Genomic DNA, 24,635 nt, shown 5'->3' with positions numbered 1-24,635 from the left:
TTTTAAAACATTGTAACATTGCTAAATTTCATTAAAATAATGGTAATATATTGAAATTATATTAAAAAATAACATTAAAATAAAGCATTTTTATTTTTCGCCATCACATTATAAAGTTTCATTTTGGCAACTTATTATACAATATTTTGAATCTGAAAAATAAACAAGGTATAATTCGATAAAGCACAATTTATGAAACAGCTCTTAGCAAAAACAAAATTAGCTGTGTAATTAATTAAAAATGTCTTCTTTTTTTAATTTTTTCATAGTAAGAACTTTTCTCATGCAATTGTCTCAGAATATGCATTAGTTTTCTCTATAAAATTAATTTTACACTTTTTCCCTCCTTTTTTTTTTTTTTTTTTTCCAAGATATTTCTGGCCTTTTGCTATTACAGAATTGGTAGGGATAATTTTTCATTAGGATTTTAGACATTGCAGCTTGGAAAGTTTAGAAGGATTTGAAGGCGAGATTCATAGAGCTACGATTCTAGAAGATTCGAGAAATATGTGACAAAATGAAAAATGTCTCCATGGTATCAACATGTAATGGATGTATTTTACAGAAAGTTTGCAATGAATTTCTTACTTTTTGGAGAACGCCTGGAAGAAAAATGAAAATATAATATTTGAATGTTTTACTTCTGATACTAGAATCTTAACCTGTTTTCCCCTTTATTTTCTTTGCTTTTCACTAGACACAAGCATGGAAAATATAAAAAAATGCTTCTAATCTTATCACTTGGGCAGGCATTATAGAAAGGGATTTTTTTATTAATAAAGAAATTGAAAACTTAAATTTAAAAGATCCGTCTAATATGTCTTTATGCATCATACACAGAGCTGCCACTAGGCATTTTCCCATCTAATGCAATCTCTGTGGATCCTAAATTCGACAGCATAGTGCCTTATAAGGATTATATTAATTTTATTAACAGTTACATTTTGAGTTAAACTCCCTTTCCTATCGCTTCTTAATTTCAACTTACCACTTCCATATAGAGACAAGATGCTTAAAGAGAAGGAAATCGATATAAACTAGCCAAAATGTCTGGGAAGGCTTCAAATTAAAATGACGTATAAATATTTTGTTGAGTGTTGTCGTTACAAAACATAAATGTTTTGTAGCTTTTAATGTGTAATTATCCTAATATCGTTTAAGAATCAATGTCATAAATTACATGTATTTTAAACTGTGAAATTTTATTATATTGTGATTTTAATAGGGCTTTTTAAACATTAATATTATTAAAAAATAAAATTTAATAGTGGCCATGTAAATCCGTAATGAATAATGTTATTAAACTACCTAATTTAATTATTGATAACTAAATGTTTACCCTTAAAAATTATCTCTACATATTAAAGCGAGTAATTGCCTTTCATTAATACTCACTGTTGGTCACAAGATAAAATACAAAAATGTAAAAAATTCAAGTAAAACTTATTCTTTGCATCTAGTGAGACTTAAAATAATACAAAACAACTTATCACCGCTGGTACATTAACGGCTTATTGGAATTATATTGACTGGGTTACAACCCCTGGAATTCAGCACAAAGCTACGACACTAACTGCATCAAACAGAGCGTGACTGATTTTCGGCACTTCCAACTGTGCCTACATCAAGCCATTCAGGTTTGTTCGAATCAGCAGGTCTCTCTCTAGAAAAGCAGCAGCGGTGACAACATTCAGTCTATTGGTTATGAATCGTGCTGATTATGATCGTACTTCTTATTTTAACTTATGCAGTTTGACATAAAATCTACCTGCTGTTTACTAAACCTCTAGACCAAAAATGTGACAAAATGAGACTGACCAACTATGTGACAAAATGAGACATAAAAAAATCAACATAAAGCTAACTATTAGTAAAACGTAAATGTCATTTATCTGCTTTCAAATATGTACAACTATTACAAATGTAAAATATTTAATGCTACTTGATAAATTGCATAAAGTTTGTTTTATTATCAAACTTATTAATAATTGTGTATTCATATTTAGTAATAATGCATACTACTTAGGAATCTATTTTATTTTTAGGATGGTATTACAAAAGCGAAATTCAGGCATAGATAATATTTTTAGTTGAATTTATTCAGTTCCCATTTGCTCGTAGGTCCTTAATTTTTTCATTAATGGACCTTAAATGTCCTTAAAAGTGCTTAATTTCCATGTGCAGAAATGTGTACGAACCCTGTGCTATCATTAATAAAGCTTTCTCTTCAATTCATTTTAATTTATTAATTTTCCCAACATAATTCAGTTTAATTTTTTCCTCATCAAAAGAATTACGTGCTTGATTAAACAACCTTCCAAGTTGTTTTCTATCTTTCAATACAGTTTCCATAATGAATGAAGATTAAAAACAAAATATAAAAATATTTTTTACTCACTTGTAAAAAACATCCGTGCCTTGTCCTCTAATGCCATGATGTCTCGTTTTGCCTTCAAACATTAGAAGAGTTAGTAATGGAAATGAATTAATTAATTATTAAATGAAACATCTCGTTACAACACAAACCATTTATGTATGAATCTAATAAGTGACAACTCTAGCTTCAACATCTCAAAACAACGCTCAAAAATATAAATGACATAATACTCATTAATTTCTCAAAATACGTGTGAAATGCAACTCAAAGAAATTTTTCTCCTTTTCTCACAAAAAGAACAAGCTCAAAATGTAAATATAGAAAGCCTCCACTGTTGCTATATGTAATTTTCTAAATTATGCCAAACAAAGATAATATTAGAGGTTCAACTTGGCACATACATACACACATGCATACATTCATACACTTCTGAATCCAGTCCCAATAACAGAACAGTACAAAAAATTATTGCAATTCATAATTTCTGAAAGTTTAATGCTGGAGTTATTTTGTATATATTATTATGACATTTTACTTTATTGTTAGAATTAAATTATATACATAAATTTGTATTTCAGACTTTCTTACGTTTATGATGCATCATCCAGTGCAGCTGTTCTTGAAAAGCTGTAGTATGTATGCTTCTGGGAATATGTGCTCACTTACTCAAGAACACACAAGAAATTTAGTAATGGCAGAAAATAAAAAAAATAAATAAATAAAATTATAAGAAGTAAAACATTTATAAAGTTTAAATTTGGTATTGGAAGAAAGGAAAAGCCGTTTTGACTGTTTCTTATGTGATTGTTACTGGCAGAATTGTATTCAAATGTAATGTGATAAGTGTTATCTATCTAACCCAGCTCACACCTATAAAAAAACATTATATTTATATTATATTGACTTCCTTAAGAGAGCTGATCATACTTAAATGTAATTCAAGCCAATACTTCAGCAATCTACAAAAATAATCATTTTATTTACAAACAACCTGGATTGCACCGATGGTTCATTTATCTACTATGTCACAAACTGAACTAAATAACATTCTTTTCTCAGAAGAGAAGCGCCCTCTAACGGCAATACAAAAATCGTTTCTGTGATTTTTCAACACTCCCCACCTGATAATTTTTGCAAAAATTATCATTATTTTAGCATACAAAATAATTCAAATGTACGAAAGCAACTTTCATATCAATATCAAGTACATTTACCTGATGTAAACGTAAACAACAAAAGGAAATTCTATAAAATAAACAAATATAATTAACAGCATACAATTCAAATGTTACTCAATAAGTAAATATTAGTTCGAATTACAAACAGTAAATTATTAGTAATAACTAAATTAATTATCTAAAATTAATATTAGTGAACATGAAATATAAGAAATAAAATTAAAAGTTTCAAAATTAGTTCATTTTCAGTCAGATAGTTCAAGGGAGTATATCAAATGCACAGATCTCTTAAAGTCCCCTTTTTTAGTTTTTACCACACAAGATCATCCCATCCTTTAAAAACTTGAATTACTCGACCTAAATCCCAGAAGAACTTAGATTTAGTTGTTCCTTCAAGTAAAACTACATCACCAATTTTAAGATTTTTCTTGGCTTCTGGTGTATCGAAGAAGTGAGCATTTCTTAAATCAATAAGATACCGACTTTTCCATTTTGTTGGATGCATATTTAATATTTGCATTCCTTTTTTTTCTTTGTATATTTTATTTCCTCACTGCTTAATTTTATGTTATGATTTTTGCAATAATCTTGTTACTGGCAACGTGCTTTATTTACTATTAAGTTTGTGTGAGTGGCAACAGTTGTTCATGTTTATGTTTCAGTAGAATAGCGTTCTTAGCCGCACTGCGCTGCAGGCAATTTTTCTCTTAAATATTTCATCTTTTAGAATAGCAATAAAGTTATTATACAAAGCTGATGCTTTTTAGTTCAAGGCAACTATTTGGTTCCCCAGGTGAGGCATTTAATGCTATTTAATGTGTTATTATTATATGCTTTAGAACTGTGTTTAACGAACTTTTAAGTACTGGTACTGCGAATCCTCCGCGTGACGTCAGAAAGATAAGCGGAAATATTTTTGCTGCTTAAGTATCTTGTTGAAGTTATTTGTGATTATTAATCATTATTCATGGTAATAATGACAGAATTAAGTGAATCTGATCTTAAAAGATTAAGAGGATGAACGAAATCTACCTTAACGCGGCTTCACAATAGTTACAGTAATCGGTTAAGTTTAACGGAATTAAAAGCACGATTAGAAAGAATTGAACAAATATTTAAAGAATTTGATCACTATGATGCTGCTTTACCCGAAGAAGCTTCTGAAATTGCTGAATTCGAAGCTAAATATTTTGAAACGAAAGTAATGTATCAATCCGCCATTGAATCCGTAACGGCCAGAAATGTTTTGATTTCAAATCCCACTGCAGTTGAGGCTAGCTTTATACTTCCGTGTTTAAACATTCCGAGTTTCAATGGTAAATATACGGATTGGCTTAATTTTAAAGATCTGTACATGGCGACAGTTCATACCAATCAGTCATTAGCGAAAATTCAGAAATTCCAATATTTGATAGGACTTTTAAAAGACGAACCAGCTGCTATTATTAAGCACATTCCGATTTCCGAAACTACATACGATGAGGCTTGGGACAAATTGATGAATCGTTATGATAGAAAAAATCAAATTGTAATGTCGCTTGTCAGAACATTTCTTGAGCAACCCAAAATTACTAGCGCTGATTCTGTTAATCTAAGAAAACTATCTGATACATCTGATGAAGTTATCCGTGGATTAAAATCTCTTGGCGAAAAGGCTTCGTCTAGAGATGTTTGGCTAATTTATTTTTTGTCAGAAAAAGTCGATCCGGAAACGCGCCATTTATGGTCACAAAAAATGGTGAAGAAGAATTTCCTACCTTAGAATGTTTTTTGGAATTCTTAAACTCAAGATGTGTTTCACTTGAAATGTTAAACACTCATAATAATGAAAAGCGAGTATCGCATAAAAATCAATGCTCTGTTTCGAAGAATGTTTCACGTAATAATAAAAATTCTGTTCTAAAATGTCAGCATTGCAATGGTTCTCATTTTTTATCAAAGTGTTATAAATTTAAAGGTGCAGATATTACGACTAGGAAAAATATCATTCGCAAGAATTTATTATGCTTCAATTGTTTCGGAAATCATCAATTAAAATTTTGTTCATCGCAGAATGTGTGTTCTATTATTTAAAGTCAACGATTGAAGAAGAGTTTTGTGAGAATCATTTTAAAGAAAATTATCGAGTAGACGGAAATGGCAGATTTGTTGTCCGTCTGCCCATTTTCAGTAATGCTGAAGAGTTAGGCGACTCCAAACCTTTGGCTATTTCTCGTCTTCTATCCATGGAAAGAAAATTTGATTTAGATAAAGAACTTTGTAGGCAATACAAGGAGTTCGTGCAAGAATACGAAACTTTAAATCATATGGTTCCAGTTGTTGAGAATGAAGAAAATAAGCAAGTATATTATCTACCGCATCATGCTGTTGTTAAACCGACTAGCTCTACCACTAAACTTCGTGTAGTATTTGACGGTTCATGTAAACCTAAAAATTCAGTTTCTTTGAACTCTGTTTTAGGGGTAGGTGCAACACTACAACGAGATATATTTTCAGTATTGCTCAACTTTCGTATACATAAAATAGCTTTTTCTGCTGACATAGAAAAAATGTACCGCCAGATTTTAGTAGATACTGAGGATCAACATTTACAAAGACTTGTTTGGAGAGAATCTGTTAATTCAAAAATGCAGACATATAAATTATGTACACTTACATATGGCACTGCATCTGCACCATTTTTAGCAACACGCTGTTTGTGGCAAATTGCTTTGGATGCAGAACAGGATCATCCTCATATATCCTCCGTTCTTAAAAATGATTTCTATGTAGATGATTGTTTATCTGGAGCAAACAGTTTAGAGGAAGCAGTTGACCTATGTTCTAAGCTTTTACAGCTATTACAGAAACGTGGATTTAATTTAAGGAAATGGAGATCAAACTGCTCAAAGCTTCTCGAAAATTTATCCATTGATAATCATGAAGAAGGTGACCTGGAAGTTCACTCAGATGAATGTGCCAAGACTTTAGAGCTGTTTTGGAACTCTACAGAAGACGTATTTTTATTTAACATTTCTATGGATTTGGGGACTGAAATTACTAAAAGAAGGTTCATTTCTCAATCTTCTAAAATCTTTGATCCTCTTGGCTTGCTATCACCATGTACAGTCAAGTTGAAAATGTTTTATCAGCAATTGTGGTTTTTAAAACTTGACTGGGATGCCCCACTGCCTAAAGAATGGGAAGAGAAGTTGCAGCGACTTCAAGATCTTAAGGCTCTCAAAAATGTTAAAATTTCGAGGTGGCTTCAAACTACGTCTAACCACATCTATCTGCATGGTTTTTGTGACGCGTCAGAATCTGCTTACGCTGCTGTTATCTACTGTGTTCAACCAACATCTCACGACAGAAATGAAGTCAATTTGGTGGTTGCTAAAACCAAAGTTGCTCCCATTAAACAAGTGTCCATACCTAGACTGGAACTCCTAGGTGCATTGCTCCTTGCCAGATTAATCAAAGCTGTCTGTAAAGCCTTCTCCAGTACTGAAATTTCCTTTCACGCTTGGACTGACTCTAAGGTTGTTCTCTGTTGGTTAGCAGCTCATCCTCGAAAATGGAAGCCTTTTGTGGCAAACAGGACTTCAGAAATATTAGATGCTATTTCCTATCAACAGTGGAGCTATATTTCGTCGAAACAAAATCCTGCCGATCTTCCTTCTAGAGGAATCGATCCTAAAGTTCTACCGAACATATCCCTATGGTGGCATGGGCCATCATTCTTAGCGTTCGACAGTTCAAAGTGGCCTCTACAATGTTCTGTCAGTAATGAGACTAACAGTGATGCAACTGTCTTAACTGAACAAAGGACAAAATCAATTTTTTGTACAACAGCTTATTTGACTAATGACACTCTGGACAATTTATTTCAGAACTGTTCTTCTTTATCTAAAATAGTTAATGTAATTTCTTTTTGTTTAAGATTTATTTCTAAGTGCAAAAAACGGGTCTTTGGTTCGGAAGATAATAGGTTAAAAAGTCCTGCAGTAGTACCTTCATCTAATGAAAGGCAAGCAGCTATGAAGTTGATCATTAAATGGATCCAGTTTGTGCACTTCCATAAAGATATAAAGGATCTCAAAAATAATTCATCTTTAAGTCCTAAAAGTGTTTTAAGCTCACTTTTTCCTTTTCTAGATGATGATGGTGTTTTACGGGTGGGAGGTAGGCTGCAAAATTCTGACTTGTCATTCAATGCTAAGCATCCCATAATTATACCAGGTCAACACAGGATTGCTTTGTTGCTTGTTAAACAATATCATGTAACTTATATGCATGCAGGGCCCAGTTTACTAGCTAACATTTTAAAGCAAAGCTATTGGATTGTAAATGGTAAGAAACTTATTCAGTCTTTTATCCATTTGTTTGTCACAGATATAAATTGTCATCTAATAATCAGTTAATGGGAAACTTGCCAAAACAAAGAGTAACACTTGAGAGACCATTTTTTAGCACAGGTATTGATTATGCCGGTCCTGTAATTTTTAAATGTTATAAAGGTCGTTGCTTTAAGACCACTAAAGGTTATATAGCTTTGTTTGTATGTCTAGCTACCAAAGCTTACCATATTGAGGTAGTTAGCGACTTAACTGCAGATTCTTTAATTGCTGCTCTTAGGCGATTTGTATCGAGGCGTGGTACACCTCGATGCTTATTTTCGGGTAATGGTACGAACTTTGTTGGTGCAAAAAGAAAATTGTCCGAATTGCAAACTCTGCTACTTTCACTTAACAGCAATGAATTGATTTTAAATTATTTGACTGAAAATACTATGGAATGGAAAATGATTCCACCTGCTTCTCCCCACTTTGGTGGTTTGTGGGAATCAGGGATCAAGTCCATAAAATTTCATTTGAAAAGAATGATAGGAGAGACAAAGTTAACATTTGAAGAATTAACTACTTTACTAACTCAAATTGAAGCTGTGTTAAATTCACGCCCCTTATCTAAAACTAATCACAATGATGTAGGTAATTTAGATGCTTTGACTCCATCACATTTTTTAACTGGGGATGTTATTACTAGCATCCCAGAACAGGATTTTTCTAATATTCTCAAACCCACTTTATTAAAACGATGGGAATTATTACAACAAATGAAACAAGGCTTTTGGAAGAGATATTATAAGGAGTATTTAAATTCTTTACAACAAAGATACAAATGGAAGCAACAACTTCCAAATTTGTCTGTAGGTGATATTGTATTAATTAAGGAGGACAACATGCCTCCTGGTGTTTGGCCTTTAGGTCGCAATGTTGAAATCCATCCAGGAAAGGATGGCAATGTTAGAGTTGTTACAGTAAAAACTGTTAATGGTTATTTTAAAAGACCTATAGTAAAACTTTTACCATTGCCATTGCATCGGGAATGATCTATTGTTAATGCAATGGCAAGGGTGGGAGTTAATGTTGGATGCATATCTAATATTTTCATTCCTTTTTTTTCTTTGTATATTTTATTTCCTCACTGCTTAATTTTATGTTATGATTTTTGCAATAATCTTGTTACTGGCAACGTGCTTTATTTACTATTAAGTTTGTGTGAGTGGCAACAGTTGTTCATGTTTATGTTTCAGTAGAATAGCGTTCTTAGCCGCACTGCGCTGCAGGCAATTTTTCTCTTAAATATTTCATCTTTTAGAATAGCAATAAAGTTATTATACAAAGCTGATGCTTTTTAGTTCAAGGCAACTACATTTTTTCCAGAACTGTTTTATAACTGTTCTCTGATATTCTTTTCATTTTATTAGACTCGTTCTTGTTGGAGAGCTGTTCAGGATCTCAGCAAAGTTGTATGGATATACATCTCTATGTCCGATCAATAGAAAATCAGCCGGCGAAAGACCTCTGTCAACACAGTCATAAATTCTTCAAAATTCAGTTGAGCTCTGCCTAATATCTTTTTCAATGGTTCCTTTATATGGTTTTCATAAGGCGTTCATGAAAAGCTCCCCACCATGGAGCAAGCTCGACGATAAATTTCCGAGTCAAGCCTTCGTTTGCTAGAAAATTTTGAAAGTCTGCACCTTTAATTATGCTGTAAAAATACTGTAAATCTTTGGCAGCATATTTGAAAGTTTTCACGTTGTCCGAATAAAAGATGCGACAGTTTCTTCTCAAAATAAAACGTCCGAGAGCCAAAATTAATTTCTTTGCAGACATATTGGAAATGAGCTCGAGATGTAATGCTCGTGTAACCGCGCAAGTAAACAATACGATACATGATTTCTGAATGTCATTTCCAGACTTGATGTAAACAGGACCTGTGAAATCCACACCTGTAACATAGAAAGGTGGGGTTTCAACAATTCGGTCTTTAGGTAACTGAGCTGTCATTTGTTTCACTGGTTTTACTGCATATTTTTGGCAAATTAAACAGTTTCCCAAGACTTTCTTTACCAACTGACGGCCTTTAGGAATCCAAAATTTCTCTCGTAGTTTGGCTACAACTGCTGCGACTCCCGCATGCAGAACGTTATTATGTTCCCTTTTTACAATTAATTCAGTAAATTTGGAATCTTTAGGAAGAAGAACTGGGTGTTTCTCGTGAACTGAATATTCAGTTTCTTCTCATCTTCCCTTAATTCGAAAAATTTTATTTTCATCAAGAAACGGTGCCAAACTGAATATATTAGAGCTTGAAGCAATTGACTTGTTAGATTGAAGAGCCTTAATTTCAGGTGTGAAGATATCCATCTGGGCTTTACGAACACAAAATATTTCAGCGTCTTGAAGTTCAGAAGCACTTAATGTTCCACTATTAGTGGTCAGTTTTCTTGCCTTAGCAACGAAACGTTTAATCCATGCCACAATTCTGAGATATTTCAGCACATTACTGGATTTTGTTATATCCAGTAGTTGATCATCTCTTTTCACAACAATGTCATAAACAGATATCTTACTACGGCGTTCTAGTTGTTCATTGTTACCCACATCAAACTGTGGTTGAACTGGCCAGCTTATACGTTTGTTTTGTAACCATTCTGGTCCAAACCACCAAATTGAACAAGTCTTCAGAGAATTTACACTCAAACCTCTGGTTAATAAATCAGCAGGATTCTTCTTACCACTACTGTGTTTCCAGTTATTGGGATTTGTCAAGGTTGGAATTTCTGCAACTCTATTAGAAACGAAAAGTTTCCCGTTGCTAGAAGATTCTTTGATCCAGTGTAATACGATTTGCGAATCTGTCCATAAATATATCTGTTGACAAATATGATTAAATAATTTAGTTAGATATTTTGCAATTCTAGCTGTCTTTCATCAGTTCCAATCAGGGCAATGTTAAGCTTTTAAGAGGAGCTACTCTGGTCCTTGATAAAACGAAACTCGTTTTTACTTCATCAAACTTATTTGTATATCTGAAATGTGCTACACATCCATATGCGTTATTACTCGCATCGCAGAACATGTGTAGTGAAATGTCACTATTTTGCTTATCAATATCTCGAAAATATTTTCTGTCTATCGATATTTCTTGTAAATGAATTATTTCCAAAAGCCTTTTCTTAAATTCAGTTTCAATATCATTTGGAAGCTGTTCGTCCCAATCAAGACCCTTTACCCGTATCTTCTGTAGTAGAATTTTAATTCTGATCACGAATGGTGATATAAATCCAGTTGGATCATAAATTTTAGCAGTAACTTGTACTATTCTTCTTTTAGTATATAACACACAACTAGTTGACGATAATTCTAAAGATTTTAAATCTAGTTTAATAGTATCATTTTCTGTATCCCAATCAAGAACCTAAAATTTTAGCTTGCGCAAAGGAATCATTCATTGATAAACTGTTTTTTAACCACATGTCTTTTAACTCCTTAGAGTAGGAATTAAATTTACGTAGGTTCATATTCGCGTGCTTTAAAATCATAACTGCATCAAATGAGAATTGGTAGGCCTTTTCTACTGTACTCGTTCCATAATACAAATCATCGACATATAAAGATGAATTTAACATTTCATAACTTTCAGGATTTTTAGTGATGTATTTTTTAATATGGTGCTTTGTGGCTGCTAGAATGAATGGACAGGTACTAATACCAAATGGTAAATGTGTCATGTTCATAATTTTGAACGATTCACTGTTGTCATTTTGAAACCAAAGAAATTTTAAATATTTGCGATCTTCCTCGGCAATACTTATCATTAGAAATGCCTTTTCTATATCAGCGTAAAAAGCGATATCATGTTCTCGAAATTTAAGAATAACATCTAATATGTTAGGATTTAAATTTGGTGGTCATAAGTGATTTTTTTATATTCATAAACTAAAACTAAATACTTAACAGGTAAACAAAAGGTAACTAGATTACTCCCTTAAACTATGAAATTCCCCTTAGGGGTATTCCTCCTGATTGAGGACCCATAGTCTAGACTGAATTGGTTTTTAATAGTGACTGAATATACAGATAATTTAATTTGTCATACCTTTTTTTTTATACTAACTTTTATTATATGAAACTTCAGATTGCATGCATATTTTTTAGAATAAAAATTAAGATACAGATTTAAAAAAAATTTGATACTGAATTCAAAAACGTTTATTTGGTAGCCAGACCTAATAAACCTAAGAGATCAAATTTAAATTATACCTTACTTGTTCTTACTAACTTCTGTTTAATAAATTATTCTTAGGAACGAACCTTAAAAACTGGTGAAACATTTCATGCTAGAAAACAAGTTATTACAGACTTCTGAACTCATTCAGTAAGGGAAAAAATTATTTAAAACGTAGTTCAATAATCACACATTTTTTTTCTACTGGATCACCAACACATGATTTTTATAAGAAATATCTCCTACAACTTATGTGGCCGCTATTTCTGTGTTGTCAGAATATGAAATTCGTATAAGGAAAACAATGCATTTCAAGATGATGAAAATGACCCTAATTTGATATTTCTAAATAATAAATTTTTACATTATATGCGTTTCTTTTCTTAATCTACGCGAAGTAATATTTAATATGCAATTACAGCATAAAACCCACAAAAGAAGTGTTAAACAGTGAAATTCAATCCCGGAATTCCAGTGAAATTCAGTTTCTAAATGCTCTTTAAATTTGCCTCAGTGAAAGTTTCTGTATATAAATAATTATGGTAAAGTAAAATGAACTGTTTTTTTAAGCATTTACAGTTAATTGAGTAACATAACATTTTTTATTGAAATAAGATTTATTTTTAATGTCCAATATTACTTTTCTTACAACGCTGGACTTATGGTTAATAAATCCTCTTGTTCTTGCTAATAAATCCTTCATTATTTAAATTATTCAAATTGTTAAATCCATTTTCAACCATACAAAAGTTAAAAAGAAAAATATTACTTTTACATAAATTTTAATGTATGTAATTTATTTTATTTTTTAGAAATAGTTCAATAGTTTTACTTTTAAACAATGGTTTTGCTTTGATATAACAGACATGTTTAATTAGTTCATGGAACAGTTGTTATAGACACTATCCAATCATGAACTAGCATCTTTTTCCACTCTGCAGGTTTACTGCAAAAACAATGAATTATCCCTTTAAAATGGTTTAAAAATATTTTCAAATCATCTTCATTAATATTGAATTCCTTTCATTTTCCACTTATTGAAAATTTTTAAAGTAATTGAAATTCTAGGAATTTTTATCTAAGGATTTACCTTAGATAAAAATTATTCAAGAATTAGACTAAAGGAAATGCAAGAAAGGGGTTAACTTCTATTACAAGCGAATTTTCAATATTTTTATTTTCTAGTAGCTAACAAAAAATATCTAAAATTCTCTTAAATTTTTTTCTCACCACCCTCTCCCTTCTGAGGCTATTCTTTGGCACTCCAGGTTCGATAGGGATAAAGCAATTAAACAAGGCTGTCCTCTCTTTAACTGCTTTTCACTCAACTCGGGGCAAAAGAAAAGGACGATGGTTTCCTGCCTGAATAGCCAGTGGCCAGTTAGAAAACTTCATGACGAATGCCCGCTTAAAAGCAGCACACATTTTCAGAAATCCAAAATAGTTCATAACTTTCTGAAAAACGCTAATAATAATTATTTTGATATATAATAATTATTTTAATTAAAAATAAATTAATAATTATTTTAATTAAAAATAATAATTATTAATATAATAATTATTTTGATTAAAAATAAAATTTCAGTTGTGAATGAAATTGATGTATGTAAATTCGAAGTTGTCAAAACTTAACTTAATTATTTGAAACCATGCTTTTAATTCACTATTAAAACAGTATTGATGATACGGCATACAAATGTTTTCTTAATCATAATAGAATACGGTACTTTTATCTCTTTCGATGAAATTAAAGTTTAGCTCTAAATCTCCATAGCAAATTCATTATATGCAACATTTTTTTAATTGTTAAATTATTCATAAATTATTCTATATATATGATGAAAATTAGCATACAATGTATTATCCTTATAATTTAATAGAATTAAAAGAACCAGTGTCGCCAGTATTCCCTTGCACCTTCCTTTGTCCGACTTATACGCAGTCACTTCCCTTTGTCGTGTAAATATAATAGCAGAGTTACACATGCATTTATGTTTTTAATTACATTATTTTGATTGAATTACTGTTCTATATACATACAGGGTTTTAATTCAGCTGGAGCCCGAAATGAAATGTGTTCCGCTACTTAAATTTATTGTTCAATTACTTTTTAGTTCAAAGGGGATTTGTCCCTGAAGGACTGATCTTTTCGTTTTGCAATTTTGCATTGAAAACTTTAAAGGCTGTATCACTTTTCAAATCATTGCCACCAAATACTATTACCCTGTATTATATTTGAAGAATTTGCATAAATGTGTGTATGTTTCTTGCATTGTCCCAGAGCCAATGTTAATGATGTTATCTTACTGCAAATATGGGCATCTTAAAGCCGAATTTGTTTTATCAGTTTCATATTTTGTAAAACTTTAATGAATTTTTTATTAACAAAAATGATTTAAAAGCGAGCAATGGCAACACTCTATGGGGGGGGACCTTTTTATCTCCAACCCACAGAACTGTGTATCGGAAATTCTAAAGATATGCTCGTTTTAAAATTATTTTGTGACATTACTGTTGAACTGAATTTTATGGTTTAAGTGCGAACAACATGATATTTAGTAAATAAAGATAACACACAAAACGTTAAAAAAAAAGCCCCTTTGGACGTAATTTAAAATCTGAAAGCCTTCAGATTTTGTTTAGTGCTGTTTTCTATTGATAAGAATAAAAACTACATCTTATCATATAATTGTCTTCTAAATAAATGTTTTTAGCCCATTCAACTAAAATTCATAAGTATTTATATGTAGAGTTAAATCCTGAAATGCACGAAAGTGGCTTACAGTTTTTTAGTAATTATTATTATTAATTTATTTTTTATTTTATCTTTATTCATGAATCTGCTTTGTGCAGCTGAAGAAAAAAAGAAAAAATTATTAATTTTAACATAACATATATATTCCGGTGTGGGCTGTTATCAGCGTGGGCTATGTGGGCTTTCATCAGTGTGGTTATTTTTCACGTGGGCAATAATCACAGTGGGTTCTTTTTTGTGGGCTTTTGTCTGGTCACCGTTTGTATGTATTTGCTATATTATATACATTTGAGATATAACTTGATGAAGATATCCAAATTGCTCTGGATATCTTCACCTGTAATAAATTGTTACAATTTGGAGATGTGAAAAAGGATGGCAATGATTTATTAAGCAATTTAAAGTGGAAATGTAATTTTTAAGACTTAAGTTATTTTAGAATACAGATAAAGTGGTATTTTCATATATTTTGAATTGTGAATTTTAAAATTCCAATAATACAATCAGTAGGATGTTATAAACCTTATTATTATGATCGAAGTCTATGATTTGCCTTCTATGAATTGTTTTGATTTTAGTTTTAAGGTGCTATGAGGTGAGTGAGCTTTAAAGAATGAGTTACCTACTTTAATTATTATTTATTACTAATTATTTCCAGTGTTAGCTGTTACATCAGCATTTTTGTGTAGTTTCATGAGTCGCTTATTCAGTTTGATAGAGAATCAGGGGCTTACTTGTTGAATTTAAACGGCTGAGCCATTGTTTTGCTTTTATTTATTTTTTTATAAACCAGCTGAAAATGGGTGAGCCAGCTGTATGAGTGAAAATTTGAGTGTTTTGGTGAAAAACTTTTGTTTCAGGATTTTTGTACATTAAAAGTTTTGGAATAGGAATGTCTCAAAGTTTTAATATTTTCATATTCTACAAGTATATGTATTAGCCACTTTTATGTGCTATTTATATACTTTTTCAGCTTTTCCATAGATTTTTTTTTATTCAGTGTTTTTATTTTTTTCTCCTTTTATTAACAGGGTATTAACCCTTTGCAATGCTTTCACGTGGGGCAAAAGCTTAAAGTTTATGTTATTGGAAAGAGTGAAAGAGAATGTGGTAATTTTCTGCTCATAACCCATAGAAAAATGATTAAGTTTCTAGAATGTGCTGTTCATTACCCTCCACCAGTTTTATTACCTGCAAATTTTCATGTAGGTCAGTCACTTATGGGATTTATAAAAGAAGTAAGTGTTGATATTTTTATTTTAGTAAGATGCAATAAAAAATTCTTCAGGCATTTTAAGTATATTTTTTTCACTTACCATTTTAGGTCCACGATGTCTGTGCAGTTTTATGGCTTTCCCCTAATCAGAGTGGAACTTTAGAGTATTTGCATTTTTCAGAAAAACCTAAGGTATGAAGTTCCTAGTTTTAAATCTATTTTTTTTCCCCTTCCTCCGTTTTATATGTTTTAACATATTTTTTATTTAACTGTCCAATTTGCAATTCACAGATAATATGTGATAGAGTAAATTTAGGAAGTTAGTCTTAAGTTATAATTCAGTTATTATATTTATTTCAATTTACATATATTATGCTGCATATGAAGTACATTGTACTACAGTAAACTAATATTAATAACTTTATAATTTGTGTATATCTCTGTTGCTGGGTTCGATCCCAGGCAAATTGGTTGGCTGCATGGCCTGTTTTTATGTGTTTGCCCTATGTCTAATAGGTTTACAATATATGTATATCTGTTGCCAAGTTTAATCCCAGGTAAATGGCCTGGTTGGTTTTCCCCATGTGTAATGTGAATATGAGCCAATTCTTTTTTCTGAGATAAAACCCTCCATGAAGGCATCTCTCCTCCTATGCAAATAGCCCTTATGTACTTCGCCGTATTCAAATAACTTACATTTAGTTGCTGATATGTTGCTGTTAATGAGAAACAGTACTATGTATATTGTCCGTCCAAAAATTCTCTTGTATTTAATTTTTACTCTTAATTTACTTACTAAACTTGAAGTTCATTTCATGTGAGACCTGAGAAAACGTTTGAAATTAATTTTTTTAGTGCTACTTTCATTAATTTTACAATGCTTTAAGTTCTTCAGGAGTCCAAAATTAAAAGGTTGGAGTGGTGAATTAGACTCTTTTCTTGAATGAATATCATTTTATTTTAATACTTTAACCATTTTGTTCCAAAACAAACCACTTTTCTCTACATAGTTCAGAGCACACACAAGCGAGTCCTGACCAATGGTCCCATCTTTCATTGATTCTAGGCTAAGTAATTCCTCTGTGAAAGTGAAATTTTCATTAATTCCACCAATAAAGATGATTAATTGTGCAATGTGTTTATTTCTGCACTGTCATACAACTGCAAAACCAAATCAAACCAAATCTTTTGCTCACAGACTTCAGCTGTTCTAATTCAGTCAGTGCCTACACTAAAGTCCTTAATGATGAAATGCTTTCTATTTTGCTTCTCATGTCAGGACATAATGCACTTACACACTCTACTATACATTAAATAAACTTGTCATCTGAAAAAGCCTTATTGTGTTTAACAAGGTTGTAGGCTCCCATGAAAATTGCTTCTGTAATGCCCTTTTGAGGTGTTGATTGCTTTGTAAATAATATCCATTGCTTCTTCAGCCTTTTCACACACTCTGCAGCTTCTATTTTGTGTTCTTCCTTTGAAAGTTTCCAGTCAAATTATCTCTGTTTTGTTTCAAATTGTGCTACTTAAATAAATCACTTATCGTTTCATAATGCAATAAACATGCTATGTTATTCCCTGTATTACCAAAGAAATATCTATTTGTCCATTCTTTATTAAACACATGCACCCGCCAGCGGCCAAGCAGTAAAGTCGCTGAACACTGGTAGTTCAGCCCAAGGTTCGAATCCCGCGAACGGGCTGGATGAGCGTTTTCGTGGTTTTCCCCATGTGTAACATGTATACGAGCCAGTTTTCCTTAGAAAGTCCTCCTTGAAGGCATCCCTCCCCTTAGGCAGATAGATAGCCCTCAAGGCTTTGCCATAATTAAATAACTAAACCTAACCATTAAACACATGACATTCATTACAGGTTTTACATTTTTTCAAAGGGTTCATTATGTATATTTACTTTTGCTAAAAGAAAACTGAAACAAACCAGATAAAGTGGAAAAGCAATGCACATTGTATCTACACTGCACGTATATATTGATATGGCCATCCTGTTGGAAGATATGAAATGCATTATAAGGTATTTCTCCCGCTTTCTTAGCCTTCCTTCGTTGTGTAGTGGTCAGCACGCTCGACGCGTAGTTTGAGTCCAGACAAGGGCATTCCTCCTTTTTCATATGTCATGCTTCGAAATTACCTAATGTCTCTACATTGGTGCCCTAACTAAAAGGTGGTGAATGATGATTCTTCTCCACGAGGACGCTTCCAAAAGAAATTTCCATTTTAAAAAACTCTTGCTGATCATCATCGCTGTAATTGAGGGGCACTTGCTATCAAGTTTGTATTTCTACATGTGAATCCAAATCATGCAAGTGGTAGCCATCAACATGCTGCTTAAATTTTACTTATAAAGTTACATTTTTTAAATTTGAACTTCCATAACAAATAAAAGATCTGAACAGCTGTGGGGAAAATGTAAATATTTCTGCTGATGCATTAAAAGCACCATATTTTTTTATTTACTATGTCTCTGTTGTTGGCAGAAAGGGGAAAAGTTGGCCTTTAAGGTCATATCATGCATTCAAAATATTTCAGAACTGACTTTTTTGCCTTGTCACCATGTAAAAGGGAAACTAATTCTCCATTACAAGTGATGGTTGATGATGGCGATGCTGAAAGCTGAGTGGTTATTGTACATTTTTTGTGAAAGCAGGTAGAAAAGTTATCTGTCCAAAACAAATTTATGTGTGATACCAGTCTTAAGCATATTTATTCAGTGCTAAAGTTTACTGATGAAAGCCATACGCTAAAATATATTTAATTTTATAATGTATAATGATTTCAGAATTTAATTTTTTATTCAATCTGGTTTTTATTAGAGGAAGGAAATTCGTTTCCAAAAGAGATCTTTCAATTATTTTCCTATTCCATTGGCTGAGTGGCTAAGACTTGCTACATGATGGGAATTCAGTCTGGGTTCATGGCTGGTTGCATGGTTGATTTTCCCTATGTGTAACGTAAATATGAGCCAGCTTTCCTTAGAAAATTCTCCGCAGAGATAACCCTTCACTTAGAGAGTTAGCATTCATGTGCTTTGCCATTTTCAAATGGCCACCAAACCTTTGAATTACTCTATTGTACACATAATAGTTAAAATTTTCCTTTTGTAAGGTATTGATTTTTATTTCAGGTCTTGAGAAAATTAAAGAAAAAACTTAGAGCTGGATTCTCATTGAAGGTTATAATATCAGAATCTGAAAAGTTAGTCAATAAAGAAGAAAAATTTATACTTCTAAGGCCTGGTAAAAAATACTTGTATTTGTCATCTGTTTTTCTGGAAACATTTGGAAAGCTTTAGTGTTTCTGTAATCTATTTCAACACACTTTTGCTTATTTATGTATATATAATTTTTTTAATGATTGGTATTTCAGGAATCAGTATACCAGACACTAGCAAGAATGTAGTTGGTTTGGTACAAATTGCTTGTGCAGATAGAGGTCTGATTTTGAAATTACCTCATGGTTACCATGGTGTTGTAGAACTGAAAGAGTTACAAGACAGTGATGCCCCTATTGAACCTTTGCTAACAAAATATCAGAAACTAAGATTTATCTTGTGTCATGTTCTGGAAGTTAATCATGACACAAAATATTGCATACTTTCATTACGAAGATCAAGGTACGTTATCTTGCTGTAATACATCTTTATGTGCAAACCTTTAAATTATATAGCTTGATTTTAAAAATGTGTTACTGATAATGTAACATTGCACTTTTCTATTCAGTCAAGTTTCATTTTCTATATTTTTCTGCAGGTTATATAAAAGTAAGGCTGAGCCTAAAATGATGACTGGAAATACAAAGCAGGAAAAGGTAAAAGATTTTTTATAGCTTTATCTAGTAATATCATTGTAAATATTAATCAATATTATTTGAGAAAATTATTTTAAAATTTTCTATATAAGCTATATAATTGAATACATAAATATAAAAAAATAGCACAATGCTTTTTGGAAAGTATGCATTCTGCTGTAGCTCGAAATTAGAACTATGTTTCTTTGTCAGGTTGAATTGCATCTTGAATAGCACAAATTCAACTGAATAGTTGAATAATTATTAACTGATTATAACTGATAGCAGAAAAATATTAATACGTTAAAAAGTAATTGGAAATGTTTATTGGACAGTCCTGGTGGAAATAATTTTTTTATAAAGTCATCTTCAAAGTAATATGCATTGTAACCCGCATAGATGCTCCAATGTTAAACTGCCTTTTTTGGTATCTGTCATCATGTTGTTGTTTTTGACAGCTTAAATTATCTAAATTTTGATATGTTAGTATCTTATCATCGCACACAATACACATGCAATACACCTTGCCAAATGAGAAAGCATTAGCTTTATACAGATGGCTCAAAGACAGAGAAAGGCACCATGCTCGCCTACTGTGTACTCCAAGAACGAGAATTGGTTAAAACTTGGGGAAAACGACTGGCAGATAAAAATACGGTCTTTCAGGCAGAGCTTCTTGCATTGAAAACAGCCATCTATTTGGCAAAATATCAATTAGGAATAAAGGTCAACATATATAGCGACTCTGCCGCAGTCCATCCGAGGGCACGAGACAAGGAGTCCTTTGGTGCAAGATATTCAGAAAATTCTTTTAAGTATCCCACCAGGTGACAGTCCTATCCTGATCTGGGTTCCAGCTCATGTTGGTATCACTGGCAACGAAGCGACGGACATGCTTGCGAAATCTGCAGCCAATGACTCCAGTAGATTGGAAAACGCAGTAAGTGTTCCGCAGTCCTATTTTAAAAAAAAATCATGCTCAATAGCCTTTTTACAAGAATGGCAAAAAAGATGGGAAAGGGAAAGGGAGGAGAACCTACAAGTTCTTTCCGAAAGTTACATGCTCAGTTAATACATACAGCGGAGCACAAACTCAGTTCTACACTGGTCATGGTCCCTTCCCACATTATCTTAAGAGATTCGGCGAACGAGCATCAGAATTGTGCAGATCACTTTCTCTTCAACTGCCCACAAACCAATAAACTGCATATAAAAATGCTAAGCAGTGAATACTGGCCGCAATAGGCAGAGAATATCTGCGACAACAAGCAGACGAAAACTAAAATAGAGGAGATAATCGGGGTATGCTCAGCAAGGTACTAAGAAATTCTCCCCCTCCCTTGAGAATTGTATCTTCGCAGCATAATTTTAATAGCAATTCAAAATACTATAACAACTGAAAATCAACACTAGAAAAATAGCTCACCCAATAGAATAGTAACAGGACTGTAAGAGCAAAACTATTGTAATGTAAGCATATTACTATCCAGTGTCTATGCACTTGATAAAAATAATATTGTAAAGCAGTTTAAATGATATTGAAAATCCAGTCCGTGTGTAAATGAATTACAAGTTTACTTAGATTATGTCAGTAAAAGTATTGTAAATATGAATTCAGATAATGTTTAAATGTACACATAGCTGTCATGATTTTATATAACTGTCATATGTAACTTGTACAAGACAATGTTGCTTATTCACAGGCCTTGTATGCCCATGTAATATTTATATTTTTACACGGAGGAAATATTCCCTTCTGCCAGGATGACTATTAACACTGTAAGACTTTTACAACAAAGTCAGGTCAGTGGTTATCTCAGGCGGTGCTCAGTATCTTATAAATTGGACCATCACATTGCAGGTATGCCAACCCTTCCCTGTTCAGTTTCACAGTATAATTTTCCGGATTTTCTCCAATTCCTAAAATTTCTCTAAATTTTTAGTTCAGGTGAATTCATTATTTTCACCCAAGAAGCTGGATTTCTGGCATCTGAAGTCATTAGCTTTCATTTCATTACCATTTAAAAAATAGTTTCATGTATCATTATGCACATGGCAATAGATTTATCTGAAAACATCCTGATCTAATTCTCCAGTATGCATTAATTGCAACTGTAGGTCATCAGCTGCACATCAGACACATAATACTAATGAAAGCAGTTCTCACATTTCTGACATAGCTAAACAGTGCGAGCTTCACGTGCTTGTTGAAGTTCTTAAGAATTTGCAATCTTAATGCTTCTGTACTTTTCAAAAAACATTTAGATTACTTTCCTTGAACTTTTTCATCAGAAAAGAACAAAGAATATTTTTTAAAAGATAAGGACTTTCTAAAGATTTCAATTTCACTCAGATGATGATGAAATCCAGAAAAAAGGACTTTTTAAAGGTCTTTAACACAGAATTGAAAAAGGACCACTTTTTGAGAATTTTAATTTATGTAGAAACCATGTACCCAGGAGACTCGAGATTTCCGATCATATTCGTGCCATGTATTTCTTCTAACTTACTTTTTTTCCCAAGATGTGTGCTCAAAAGATGTACACATCTTTTGAATTATGTGTGCTTAAGATGTGTGCTCAAAAGATGTACACAATTTCCATGAACAAAAGAAGTCCTAAATAGGGAATGCTATAAAAAATGAGGATACTTGCAAAATCTGCACTATTCAGTCTGGTTTGCCATGTGTCATGATCTTCAGAACTTGACCATTTTCTTGAAGCAGTTCTCTATCATTGCTTCATCCATCAGAGCCGATGCATCCAAAATGCATGAGCAAATCAATTAGTAATATGAAAACAACCACTTTTTGAACAAATTTATTTTAAAATTAAGGACAACTGTCTTTCTCAATGCCTTGCAAATGCTGAAAATTAGATAAGTAGTTAAACAATTTCGAAACCTAGTGCTAAAATGCTTGGCTGAAAATTATACAAAGGATGAAATAAGCGAATAATCCAGTTGAATTTGTTTGAGAGGAGAGTATTTTTGTTGTGAACAACAAAGCATCTATCTGATAGGGGGGCATTAATGATTGTGATGACCCAGTCTGGGAAACCCAGCTTTATATTATGAAACCCTCAAGATAAACAAAGAGCTCTAGTGTATTTGAGAAATATGGCATATCTGATTGGAAAATATCCCTCTTTATGATGAATATAGTACAAAATCTATGTTTAAATATGTTCCATATTTACCATACAAGTGATGTAATCTAACACATTTATTTGAACAATATAAAAATGAATACAACTTTATTTCAGTTTTTACCTATAGTTTAAAGTAAATTGATTGCATACATAAAGTTTTTATTTATCAAAACACTATGAGAGGCTGCAGACATTATCCTGCTTTAATGTTCACATCAGAAGTGAATGCTTTTTTGTACTCATATCTTTGCAGCAGTGGAAAGAATTTAATTTACAGATTTACTGAGAGTACTCAACTATGTCTGTAATGGCTTGAAAGTCTGGAAAAACTAAAGCTCAGTAAGAAACGTGGATTTAATTTTCTTTACTCACTAATCAAGACTCAAAGACACATAGGTATAATTCTTTGATTCATTTATGAATTTAACATTCAGTACCTGTGCATCAATATCTGCTAGCACAAATATGTATGAATTCATAGCATGCCCATTTCTATGTTCTGTCTGTATTTTAATGGACATATTTTAATGTTTCTTAGCTTTAGTTGCCAGTGAATGCTTTGTTTCTAAAACTGAAATTTTGTATGCTTGAAAATATCCTGATGCATTTTAATGGATTTTAACTTGTACAGTATTTCTTCACATATTTTTTCTCGTCATATCCTGAAATTTCAGAGGGGAAAATTAAGCAAATAATTTAGTTTCTGATGGTCACGTTTACACTAAGAACATAACAAATGAAAAATAGTCAATAATAAACCACAGATAACTATCACAATACTATTTTATTAAAGAAACTTACATTCCAACACAGTAATATTAGAATTACAATATCTAATAACATATCTTCATTTCTACTTCCCTGTAACTTGTATATCGCCCTTTCTTATTGTCTCTGCTATTCTTTAGGCCTTGAATAATCCATTAATAATTAGAGGTGGTGAATGTATAGTGAATGCCAGTTCACGTTTGCTTAACTGTATTGGTAATTACTTGTATACACCTGCAATAAAGGTCAGTATTTGGGAGAGGTTTGGCATTACCTTTGCAAGTAGTTTGCTAGGGGTTGTCTTTGTAATACAAAAACAATCACTACATACACGAATCCATCTTAAACTCAGAGCTTTAGGAGAGCTCATCTTCTCAATTCATAGCAGGGGAACATTACGTGAATATTTAAATTTTTAGAAAATGGCACTGAAAAAAATAAGGGAGAATATGAAAAGAAATAAGTGTATTGTAACTAATATTTTTTAACTTTTATCATTTGTAATTAAGCAGGTCATATGTTATTCATTTGGTGAATAATTGGAAATATACAAAGTATTTTGTACGGTTTACATTATACTGGAGCATGGGTGCATTGTAATGGTCCCATGCTTTATACCCCAAAGTTTTATTGCTACTAATTTATTATACTCATTTTTCTTTTAGGAAACTATGCTGTCCCAGAGATTACATGTGAATGAAGATATATCATGGGATGAATTGGAATAATCATTTTCTTAATGCTCACTGTGTTTGCTTTGACAACATGCATCTGTAAATTTTTATTTTAGTACCTGTTTTTTAAAATAAATTTTTTAATATACATTGTAA

General features: G+C 31.9%; 1 protein-coding gene across 4 annotated transcripts in view; it reads left to right on the top strand.

Annotated features, from left to right (window-relative positions):
- Positions 1–24,635, top strand: part of LOC118194921 (protein RRP5 homolog) — a 203,761-nt gene extending 179,126 nt beyond the window's left edge. For 3 of the 4 annotated variants that reach the window (XM_035366135.2, XM_085808577.1, XM_085808578.1), the window contains 6 exons: positions 15,898–16,104; positions 16,191–16,274; positions 19,227–19,338; positions 19,469–19,715; positions 19,852–19,909; positions 24,471–24,635. In XM_035366135.2, the coding sequence (XP_035222026.1) occupies positions 15,898–16,104; positions 16,191–16,274; positions 19,227–19,338; positions 19,469–19,715; positions 19,852–19,909; positions 24,471–24,533 (771 nt within the window). In that variant the 3' untranslated portion in view covers positions 24,534–24,635. The remainder of the gene's footprint in view (positions 1–15,897; positions 16,105–16,190; positions 16,275–19,226; positions 19,339–19,468; positions 19,716–19,851; positions 19,910–24,470) is intronic. The other variant, XM_035366136.2, reaches the window with a different exon arrangement.

The sequence above is a fragment of the Stegodyphus dumicola genome, chromosome X1, assembly GCF_044657685.1.
Source record: "Stegodyphus dumicola isolate Sdum_Otavi_A_Nest chromosome X1, ASM4465768v1".
Taxonomy (NCBI): Eukaryota; Metazoa; Arthropoda; class Arachnida; order Araneae; family Eresidae; genus Stegodyphus; species Stegodyphus dumicola.
This window is presented reverse-complemented; position numbering and strand designations above follow the sequence as displayed.